This window comes from Penicillium manginii (assembly GCF_028828005.1).
Source record: "Penicillium manginii strain IBT 31320 chromosome Unknown utg000004l:1.0-7231830.0:1.0-7236170.0, whole genome shotgun sequence".
In the NCBI taxonomy this organism is placed as follows: domain Eukaryota; kingdom Fungi; phylum Ascomycota; class Eurotiomycetes; order Eurotiales; family Aspergillaceae; genus Penicillium; species Penicillium manginii.
In genome coordinates, this window is record NW_026643105.1 from 1,091,295 (window position 1) to 1,103,038 (window position 11,744).

The following is an 11,744-nucleotide window of genomic DNA, read 5'->3' on the forward strand; positions in this document are numbered from 1 at the left end:
GTGTGGTATTGCGTGGTTATGCGTGTATTCCAAACTAGACCGATCATCTGCTGCTTCTCATCACGATACCCCCTTGTTTCATCATTCGTCCTTGTCGCCCCGTTGTACATTAGACCCTTTTTCTGCAGGCGTCTGTTCATCCTTTTAGTTAACCTTTCCAGCTTTTTCCGAAATTTTTTTCTTCTTCTCGTGGCTCTCGCCATGTTTCATCTCCTTCATATCAAATTGGCGTTTTGATCATAACTGGAGATCGAGAATGCCATGGCTAATTACGTTCAAGTTGCTATGACATTCTCGGATCTCGAGTTTTTTCCCTTATTTTCATGAGTCATATTTCATTTCACAACTCTGGTCTTGTTTTCGGAATCTTGCGGTATTTTCATCTTGTTCCATGCTGGGTATCTTTCTTCATCCTGTTTGGCTTGGGTTGGCGTTTTGGAAAATCAGGCTCTCTCTCTATACATCGGCTATTCAGTAAGAATATCCTCATGGTGAAATCAATATAACCACTCTCTTTTGAATTAATCGAGTTTGTTCAAGTGTAGCCTTTGAATGATTAGACAGTTTACCTTCACGTCGTTTGCGGTGGTCAATACACAATCCTATATCGGCTAAAACCCCGCCCCCTCGAGAATTTCAGCCAGTCACCCGTGGACGGCGACATCTAGTGCAGCATCACTTGATCCGATGAAATGGATCTCAGATTTAAGTACTGCCCTCCAGATTGAACCTGTAGCGATAGTCATTTGAGAATATGCCCTTCAATAACTTAGGTATACTGTGACACTTTTGGCTTAGGCAGAACGATCGAGATATTCCCGACTCCATCGTTCATATACGATGATCCCTGCCAGTGGGAGCTCAAATCCACCTGGGCATTGATTCAGGCGAACCGAGACCATGACATGTGGGGGCTGTCTGGCTTCATCGTCCCGACTGCGGCTTTCTCACCGGCACATCTACCTTAATCGCTCCAGCGCCTACCAGAATGAGAATAAGCTCTCTCCTATTGGCGACCCACGCCGTCCTCCCCGCGTTTACCCCGGATTGCGGGAACCAATCCGTCAATGTCTGTCTTGCCGAGTGCCATTTGATCGTGCCATTGATAGAAAGATACCTAAGTATAAAAAGTAGCCCACCCCCGGACTTGTCATCGCGGTGGAACTTGGAAGGTTTCTAAGGCATATACCGCAATCTACAGGTACTAGTAAACTTTCAAGGAACTCCAAGTGCCAACCCTCACAATGGATGATATCGCGCAGTCAAAACCCGGCACAGAGGCTGTTGAATATGTAAAGCCAGGCCTGCTGCAGCAACTGCCTCTTCCGGCTGAATTGGGGTCTTTGGGGAGTGATGAAATTGAACAGCTTGAGAAGGGGCTAGTTCGTCGATTGGATACCTGTTTGCTTCCTTCCGTGGTTATCCTTTTCTTAATGAATATTCTCGATCGGTATGTCCTTTCCATACCCTGTTCCTCAGCCCACGTCAGTACTAACTAAGTAACTCGAATCAACCTAGAAACAATATTGCGAATGCAAAAATTGCTGGACTACCAGATACACTTGGCATCACCAACACCCAGTATAATACCTGCCTCATGATATTCTACGTTGGATGTAAGACAGTAACAAAAGATTGCATTCCACGAGAACGCTACTAAACAACACTCGCAGATATTCTCACTCAGCTTCCCTCGAATCTAATCATTACAAAAGTTAGGCCCTCCATCTATATCGGCACCGTCACCGCCGCCTGGGGAGTGGTATCCATGTGCCAGGCATTCACGCGCAACTTCGCTGGCCTATTCTTATCCCGTTTTGTCCTAGGAATGGTAGAGGGACCTTTCTTACCGGGGGGTATTCTTCCTCATGTCCTGCTGGTACAAGCGGTCTGAACTACCCCCGCGCATCGCTCTCCTATACGGGGCGAATATGCTGGCTAGTGCCTTTGGCGGACTAATAGCTGCGGGAATTGTTGCTCGCATGGAGGGGGAAATGGGTAGACCGGCATGGGTGAGTCGCTCACATTATCATAAGGCACTACTAAGTGGACACCCCCTTTGGCTATTTGAACACCCTATCCTGCCAGATTAGAAAAGGTGCTGTATGTGTATTACCACGAGTTACAGCAGGAGGCCATGACTCTACTTTCTCACCACCAGGTAGGTAACTGAGTATGTACCAGTACTATCTCAGTAACCAAAGGGGGTGTCTACTTAGTAATGCCCTTATCATAATGGCAATGACTTCCGATCGCAGTACTAACCGCAGATTTCCTCTGATTTAGGAATGGCTTTTTATCATTGAAGGCTCGATGACTATTGCTATCGCATTCCTTGTGATTGTTTTTATCCCGGATTACCCAGGTACCACCAAGCGCTGGTGGATGGATCGCGAGTATCAATTGCTAGCCGTAAGTGATGCCCTGCCTGAAAGTAGTTTATTTCGAGACGAACAGACATACGAATAAAGATTGATACTACTAGGATTGGCGTCTCCGCAACGAAAATGCCGGACTCGTCGACGACGATCCTGGCTCCCTGCTTTGGGGCGTCAAGCAAGCTCTCCTCGACCCGAAACTATACATGTTTATCGTCCTCCAAATGGCTCTTTTGACAGCGCAGTCATTCAACAATTTCTTTCCTTCCATCGTCGGCACATTGGGATATAACGAGACTATCACCCTCTTACTGACGGCACCACCATACGCATTCGCATTCGTCTGCTCCCTGACAATCTCCTTCCATGCAGCTCACAAACAAGAGCGAGGTTTTCACATCGCAATTCCCCTACTTTTCGCGTTTTTGGGGAATCTCCTCGTAAGAAAAGACCCTCAACTCCCATAATCATTATACAACAGGATTGGGCATTTCTAATGAAGATTATCTCACAGGCGATGTTCGTTCCATCCACCGGCGGTCGCTATTTCAGCATGTTCCTCATGACAGCGGGCTCCTACTCACCCTATAACCTCTGCGTCTCCTGGCTAAGCTCAACACTCCCCCGTCCTAAAGCGAAGCGCGCAAGTGCATTAGCCATCGTCAATTTAATGGGCGCTGGAGTGGCGCATTTCTATACCTCGTACATTTTTCCCGATTCGCAGAAACCGAGATACTATGCCGGTGGCGGTGTTATGAGCGGTGCTTGTTTGGTGTGTGCGCTGATGGCATTGGGCATTAAGTGGCATTTGAAGAAGCAGAATGTCGAGATTGAGAGGGCTGAAATGGAGGAGGGTGCAGTCGCTAGTAGCTCAGCTATTACTGGAACGGCACGGGCGGATGGAGTCGTTTCGTTCCGATACGTGCATTGATTGGTCAGAGTGGTCATGTTGTGACATTTATCTAGAGCTATAAGGTTATCTCTACTATATTGTGAGGGTAGTGCTAGTACTAGGTATCTTCAGGTCTTGTGCCAGTACATCGTTCATTAAGGCTCCTGGGGTTCCGAAGTCGATCGAACATCCATAGATTTTAACCCGTTTAAGTGGCAATATTCAGTAACGATACAAACTTGAAAGCAAACTTTAATCGCCCAACTTGAAGAGAATTACAACATTTAAGTTCAACTTGAAGTTGCTTTTTCTCGTGGCAGATTGAGCAATATCTGCCCAGCAATAAACCCAGGATAGGAATTTGAATTCCGAGGTCACCTAAGATCGAGAGAAGACTTCTCAGTTGTGGCCGCTGCCCGTAAGATCGCTTTTTGCAAAGTCGTTCACCTGGGCATCACGTCTATACCGAGGTACATACTATGATTTTTACATTGATTGATAATAAGGTGACTTATGGGACTATCCATTTGGGATTCTTCATCAATCTGGAATCCTTCTCGTATTGTAGGTAACTGAATCATAACACCCATTGAGCGTATTTACCCTGAAGCCCAACGCGCAGAAAAAACGAACCAAACAGCCCTACCAGATACATACAACCCCAATGCGGAAAAAAGACATAAGGTCATTCAGACAATATGAACAGGACCTATCGTAATAATAGAAGACCAAGCCGTCCCTCTCCGAATGCACATGTACGCCAACCCAAAGCAGAACAAAAAAACAACGACAATAAAACAAATCACACCCAAACAGCGACTCCAGATCCAATCCATCGTAGTACAATTATCTCCATCCTATTCACAGAAAGCCCTTGGTGTTGCTTGGTTTCCGCTGAAGGGTATCATTAGATCCATAAGCAGCACTTCCCTTTCGGGTACCAGCATCACTGAGTACAGGCATTGCGGGTCGACCAATGACGCTGCCTCTGATCTTGTAGCTTCCAAGCTCTCGCTCCAAGCGGAGTGCTTTCTCCTTCTCCTCGCGCAATTCGCGCTCAACGCGACGGACCCGCATTTGAGTATCGGTGTCGCCTTGGTTGAGCTCATCGATGTTCTGAAGAAGGCGGGAAATCTTATCCTGGGCCTTGTTCATGTCTTCGGTAAGCTGGACATTGATCTTCTCACGTCGATCAATTTGAGATTGGAGGTCCTTCACAGTGCGATCAACATTCCGAAGAGAGCGCTGTTCGGCACTGTTCTTATTCTCTTGGTCTTCGAGGTGAGTTTCGAGCTGTAGGGAGATGTAGTATTAGCAAATGTAAATAAGGTGACGAAAGAGAATACTGCTTACTTCCTTGATGCGCTTGTGCAGGAATCGCACATCTTGACTACCGGACGAATAGCCCTTGGTTTCGAGATCCACGCATCGAAGCTGGACCTCCTTGAGCTGCTTCTCAAGCCCAGTCTTATCCTTGAATAATTGGGCATGGGCTTCACGTTCAGCAGTGAGCTCTTTCTGCATTTCAGTGTTCAGAGCATCAGCCCGGCGCATCTTGCCAACAGCTGCGGATGAGACGTCCTCCTGCTGAGCAAGCTTGGACTTGAGCTCGAGGAGCTCACGGTCCATACTAGCGGCATTTCGCATAGATGGACTTTCGCCCTTGGCAAGATCCTCTAGGCGCTCGCCGGCCTCGGCCAAGCGACCCTCGAGCATCTTCTTGTCCTTCAGAAGGAGCTCGCGTTCGGCAGTGACATCATCGACAGAGGTACGCAGAGTCCGGACTTGAGAAAGAAGGGAGACCACCTTAGTTTGAGCCTCATTGTGGGCCTTAGATGCTTCATCGCGCGAGTTGCTAATATCTTGCATGACCATATCCAGGCGAGCCTTCTCCTTGGCCCAGGTGGAGCTGTTGAGAACTTCGTTATCCCACTTGCTTCGGAGATCTTCAAGCTCCTCGCGCAAACGGGTGTTCTCGCCCCTGGACTGAAGGACACGCTCCCGCTCCGCCTCAAGTTCGCTGTTAATAGTGGAGAACTCTCTCTGGTACTTTTGTCTGGTCTGTTCCATCGAAGTCTCTTTGTCTTCGATGTCAATGGCCCGTTGGTTGCGGTAGTCCTCAAGCTCATTTTGGAGACGTTGCTTGGATTGCAAAGCAGCTTGGAGTTCGGCAGCCTGGTCTTCCATACGAGCCTCCAGAGAGGCAGTTTCGCGTTGCAAGTCCTCCACGAGACCATCCATTTCCTTCCGCTCAGACATAATCTGGGCACAGGTCTCTTCGGCTTCCTGGCAGCGGGACTTGGCAAAGTTCTCAGCGCGAGTAGCCTTCAGAACAGTAATCTCGGCCTGTTCAATCTTGTTGAAGTACTCATCGGCACGAGTCTTATATAGGCTGAGGCTGGACTCCAGGTCAGCGGCTCTCGAGGATTCGGAATCGAGACGAATCTGGAGATCAGAGAATTCAGCGAGGAGCTGATTGCGGCTGAGCGCGTCTTGGTCGCGGATTTCTTGCATCTCCTGGGTTTCAGAGCGGGCGTCACGGAGCTCAACTTCCATAGAAGCACGGCTGCGCTTGAGCTTCTCGTAATGAGATTTGGCCTCCCCGAAGTCAGCCATGGTCTCATTGTGGACCTTGAGCAGCGAGCGACGGGACTGCTCTTGTGAGTTGATCAGATCATAGAGCTCCTCGTGGGATTTGGCCTGGACATCGCGCAGCGATAATTCACCAGAGCGAATGCTACGTTCCAAGGATGAGACCTTCTTGGCGGAGTCGTCAAGTTGATCATGGAGACGACCATTCTCGCGCTCAAGGAGGTTCATACGACGAACAGAGGGGCTGTCATCCTGCCAAATGTCTCTGCCAGGAGTTGAGTGTTCAATCTGGCTTTGCAGATGGCGGTTCTGCATCTCGGTCATTTGAAGCTTGTTCTGCAGCTCTTCGATCTCAGCCGCGGTATCCATACGCCTCTGGTACCCGACCGTATCCACAGTTCTATCAGAGCGAGCGGAGTCATTCGCTGTTTCATAGACATTCTGGAGTCGGTTGGGTGTTGAAGGGTTGGAGAATCGCTTGACCGCGTTTTCGGAGTTCTTCCGGAAATGCTGAGGCGTACGGTTGTTGGCCACTTCATTTTGATCGATTTCTTCGAGTAAGGCACGCTTGGAAGAAGAATACTTGGTGTCTAATTCCTTCATCTCATCGGCATGGCGGCGGCGCATCTCGGCAAGCTGGCTTTCGGCTCTGGCATACTTCTCCTCGGATACCTTGAGTTTGTGCTGCACAGTATCGATAACTTGTGCGAGGTCAACCTGTTTAGAAAGTTGTGGCTGAACTGCTTCCCATGACTGACTGACTTCTGTCGCTTCAGGCTCAAACACCCGGTGCAGTAGAATCAGCTTTTGGTGCAGGTCCTCGATCTCCTTGTTGGCTCTATCAAGGGTTCCTTGGACTTGGCGGGTGTTTGTCTGAGCCTGGCTCCGAAGTTGGCGCTCGTTTTCGAGGTTGCGGTTGGCCTCTGCAAGCTGGATATTGGCAGTAGAAGCGGCCTTCTCTGCGTTGCGGCTAGTCTTGTGTTCCCTCTGGATCTCATGGTTGATGTCCTCCAGGTTCAAGGCCAGTTTCTCCTTTTGTTTTTCAAGGGAAGTGATAGCAAGCTGAGATTCTCCAAGCTGACGCTCCAGCCTCTTATTTTCTTCGTCGAGCTTAGTTTTCTCCTTCTGGAGATTGGTCAGTCGGAGTCTATTGTTGTCACTCGCTTTGGAAGTTGAACGAGCGATGTCAAGGTTCTTTTGTTGGATCTTGGTAAGCAGAGACCGGTTGTCGTTCTCTGAAGCTGTCAGTCGGCCTCGTAGAGTTACAAGCTCTCGCTCCAAACGTTCCTTGTGCTGATCATGGCGAATACGGAAGTTGTCGGATTCGGAAATTGCATGGGTGAGCTCTTGAACCCGAACGGCAAGCTCAGAACGTTCCGCCTCGATATCTTCAAGTAATTCCGCTTTCTCGGTGAGATCTTTACGCAAACTGGTGATACGCTCATCGGCCTGGTTCTTGATCTTGCGTTCGATTTCGGCCTCCGCGTTCAAACGAGCACTCTCAACATTCGTAAACCGATCACGGAGCTTGATTAATTCGCTTTGCAGATCCTTTCGTGACGTCTCCGCATGAGCCCGTGCCTCGTTTGCTCGACGAAGGGTGTCTTGCTGAATATACATCTCCCTCTCAATTGTGATCTTTGAGTCATTGAGAGCTTCATACTTGGTTTTCAAGTCGGAAAGGGTGTGATCGGCAAGCATTTGGACATCGTCTCTTGATTGGCGCTCTCGGCTGAGGTCTGCTTCGACCTTGAACAGCTGATCCTTAAGGTCGTGCACTTGGCTTTCCAAGAATTTCCTGCTTTCACCCGCCTCGGCATCCTCTGTTCTCTTGTCCTCGAGGAGTTGTTTGACAGCGGCGGCCTCCCGCTCAAGTTGAGCCTTCTCCGATCGCATGGCGTCCCTCTCCGCCTGCACTTCACGAAGGCGTTGTTGCATATTGTCATGCCGAGTTGAAAGGGACTTTCTCTCGACCTCAATACTCTGTTTCTCTTCGCCGTGCTTCTTCACATCGTTCCGGAGAACGGTCATTTCGCTCTCTTTTCGTCGCAAGAGATCTTCATAGCCGGTGGAAGTAGCAGAGAGCTCGGAAATTTGTTGACGTACGGAGCGATTGTCGTCAAGAAGCTCAAGTACTTGTTTCTTCGACTTATCGAGTTCCTTGGAAGTGTTGGCAAGTTTAATGTCCAGATCTTGATCCGTTTTCAACAACTTGGTCTCAAGTTCTTGGAGCTTGCGGTCCTTGAGGCTCAGGTGACTTTGGAGCATCTTGATTTCTTGTCCGAGCTCTTGAATTTGGTTTTCCTTGCTAGAGAAGCGACCCTCGGCTTCAGTAAACTTCTCTTTCAGCTCGGCCAGCCGAGCTTGTGCGTCGTTCTTGTCTGTCTCTAGTGTTTGAATGATCTGGCCGGCTTGTTCAAGTTGAGTGATCCGAAGTTGGAGCTGCTCATCAGTTTTCCTCTTCGCATCGACCAATTCGTCAAGCTGTTCTTCCAGACTCTCTTGGTCAGCAATAGCCTCGGACAACTTTTCCGCCAGCTCTCCTTCCCGCTCTTGCAGACGCCTGAATATTTCTTCCTTGTCGAGGGCAAGGGCACGCTCGCTTTCGAGGGTCTGTTGGATCTTCTGAATCTCCATCTCCGTACGTCTCCGCTCCTCGTCGACCTTTTGACGATCCGTAAGATCTCGCTTCATCTTCTCTTCCAGGGATTTGATCTTGTCATCTCTTCTTTGAACTTCTTTCGCGGTGCGTGTGTCGCCGAGGAGGGGCTTCATCCTGGAAAACATGCGCCACCAGGGGCTACCCTTTAGCTCCAGATATGAGTGGAAGTTTTGCTGAATGATGCGGGTTGCCTCGGCCCGGTAGAGGCGTTTGTTCGAGATACGGCGCTGGACGAATCCTCGGGCCAGGGATTGGAAACGGGTCATGATGGTGCGGATTATTTCATCTCGCTTCTCTTCCAGGTCGGCTAGAACGCCGGCTCGGAAGAAAACCTTGGTGCGACCAACACGATACCACGACCGGTCCATGCCCAACTTCTCAAGCATCATTTGAGCGGCACGTTGGCCCTCTAGATAGCCCTTCGGCATATTTTGGCAGAGAACCCCGTATCGCTGCCTGAACTCAGCGAAGTGTAGTCGATTGGGGAAACCAGTTCGCGCGATGCGAATTCCTTCCAAGACACCGTTACAGCGCAGTTGATCTAGAACCAGGGGTGCATGAAGCATTTTAGGTCGTTTCTTGTGATTTGGCAAGATACAACGGACGAAATGTGGGTGAGTGGAATGAAGCTGGCTCATCAAGGTTGCGAGGTGTTCCTTGTGTCGTTGAGCAACTGTTCGGAACAGGCCCTTCTTGACTCTGCTGCGAGGGAAGTCGCCTCCGGACTCAGAGTCGGCGTAGTCAGCAAAGATGTTAGCGACATGTGGTTGTTCGGAGCCCGCCAGGAGACGAGTAATGTTGTCATTCAAGGGATCCTTATTTTTCTCGAGCCAATCATGCGTAGTATATTCGACTTCGGCGGCGTAATGTGTGAGAACGAAACCCTGACTGAGGCGGGCAGGGCGGTATTTGGGCGTTTTACGGTCCCAGAGCGAGTGAAGTTTCTCGGTGAAAGACTTGTCTGTGGCCTTGGGCATCACACAATCTTCATCCAGGCAGGAGAAAATACCAATTGGATTGGTCAACTCAATCAAGTCGATTGTCGGCTGCAAATCCTTGCCGAAGTCAATGAACTGCCACTCGATCTGTTCCCTCGCGTATTCTTCCTGCTCCAGCACAAACATGTGATGGTTGAAGAACTGTTGAAGCTTCTCGTTTGTATAGTTAATGCAGAGTTGTTCAAAGCTGTTGTTGTCGAATATTTCGAAGCCAGCAATATCCAGCACACCAATAAAATAATTGTCATCAGCCATAGAACGACCAAGCTGGTTGTTGATTCTAGTCACGAGATCCCCGAAGCCACGCTCATAGATACCCTTAGACAGCGCATCCAGCGCGAGACGCACTTGCTCGGGAGTTTGGACCTTTTCAACCCATTCTCGACCTGCTTTGACTTTAGGGTTCAGGAGACCCTTGACAAAGGGTTCCGTAGGAATACCCAAAAGCTTGCAGGCCTTCTCCAAGCTAGCATGTCCATCCGAATTGAGCGCTGCCTGCTCCGCACGCGCGCTGGCCTTTGCGACGGATACATTGCCAAGGTGCAGCACTGCGGCGATGGTGCGTAGAATACAAATCTGATCTTCCTCGGAGAAGTTCATGATGTGGAATGCTTCGACCAGAGAGTTCCATTCATCCTTGTCAGAAACGCCGACGATGGAGTCATTTCCATCTCTGGTGTATGAGAAATCTTCCACTTGAAGGTTATCGAGCAACAGCTTCTCTCGAGTTTTCCTGTCCGCTCCCTGGAGCAGCTGATAGAAGATGTGGTAATTACGCTCGTTGGAATTTGGTTTGACAACTCGCGACTTTTCAAGTAAGTACCAGTCGATCCACGCTCCACAGATCTGACCAGACCGTGAAAATTCAATCCTAATGAATTTACCGAATCGCGAAGAGTTGTTGTTCCGGACTGTTTGAGCGTTTCCGAATGCCTCGAGAATGGGGTTGGCACGAAGAATTTGTTGTGAAAGATTTGTAAGATTCTTTGTTCCAGATCGTCCGTAGGGAGTATCGGACGTAGCGACTGCGGCCAGATATTGGATGACCTTTTTCGTGTTCTCGGTTTTACCAGCACCGGATTCACCTCTGAACGTTGAACTGGTTAGCCATTGACGTAAGACGAAGTTATTCCCAAAACTCACGTTACAAGGATGCTTTGGTTTTCGCCCTCTTCAACCAAGTTGCGAAATGCCTCATCCGCCATCGCGAAGATATGTGGGCGAGTCTCCTCCCTCCCACGACCCTTGAACATCTTGACATACTCGTTCGTATATATTGGGAGTGGGCAGTAGGGGTTGATGGTAACCAAGAAAAGACCGGAATATGTCTGCAGGTAAATGAATGTGTCAGTGCAAGTTCACGGTTCACTTGTTCGAGGAAGGTGACCAACATAGATTAAGTCTGACTGGTATCTGGTGTGAAGATTGTGTACCACGGATGCCTCGTTCAGATGCGTCAGTTCGGCCATATCGTCGGCTTTGTCGAACTTGGCCGGGTTGACCTTGTCGACGTGATCGGCTTCAACTTCGCGTTGCTGCTCGTAGAGTCAGCTCTGTCAATAGAGTGAAGAGTTCGAAAGCTCCTACCTCCCCATCGTCACTTTGGACCAAAAGTTTGCCACCCTCCAACTCTTCCAACACAAGGCCACGCACAAAGGCCTTTTCAGGATCAGTCAGCCAGACGTACTTGTTCCCGGAAAAGTCATTGTCGCCCTCCAATCCACGGATTTGGTCCGCACTGCGTCGCATTTCCTCGGACTTGATAAAACTTGGCGCAAAAGTTCCGGAGGAAGCATTGTTACGGCCGGAGTTGGATCGTTCACGGGTTGTTGAAGCCGGAGACCGTGCGGGGGATAGTTGTGAGACAGAGGAGTTGCGAAGATGTCCTCTTGCCGACTCCAAACCATTTGAAGGAGTAATGATAGCTGATTTGGGCCTTTGCTGTGAGTGTGGTGCTGGGGATGGCGAAGACCGACCAAACGGATTGGCCCGCTTGGGAGAGCTATTCAGTTGAGAGGGAAGCATGGCGTATGGTGGGTTCAATTAGTACATCATTAGATCCCAGTTGTTTCGTTTCGCATAGCCAGAAGAAGGCAAAGTGTCGTAAGACGGGGAATTATGCAACGAGAGTAAGAGTAAGAGAAAGAGAAAGAGTGAGGGGCGGGAAACAGGAAGTGGGTAGAGAGTTACGTCGATGGAGCTGAAGTTGGAGTAGGCGGAGA

General features: G+C 49.4%; 2 protein-coding genes across 2 annotated transcripts; one reads left to right on the top strand and one right to left on the bottom strand.

Annotated features, from left to right (window-relative positions):
• Positions 1-1,244: 1,244 nt before the first annotated feature.
• N7533_004123 (uncharacterized protein) lies at positions 1,245-3,309 on the top strand (the record flags this gene model as incomplete). Its single annotated transcript, XM_057100773.1, has 6 exons — positions 1,245-1,450; positions 1,519-1,616; positions 1,674-1,879; positions 2,287-2,412; positions 2,486-2,818; positions 2,893-3,309. The coding sequence occupies 6 exons, from the start codon at positions 1,245-1,247 to the stop codon at positions 3,307-3,309; spliced, it is 1,386 nt and encodes a 461-aa protein (XP_056960403.1).
• Positions 3,310-4,131: 822 nt separating this feature from the next.
• On the bottom strand, positions 4,132-11,547 carry N7533_004124 (type II myosin; the record flags this gene model as incomplete). Its single annotated transcript, XM_057100774.1, has 5 exons — positions 4,132-4,563; positions 4,624-10,609; positions 10,666-10,850; positions 10,914-11,057; positions 11,110-11,547. The coding sequence occupies 5 exons, from the start codon at positions 11,545-11,547 to the stop codon at positions 4,132-4,134; spliced, it is 7,185 nt and encodes a 2,394-aa protein (XP_056960404.1).
• Between the last annotated feature and the right edge of the window lie 197 nt (positions 11,548-11,744).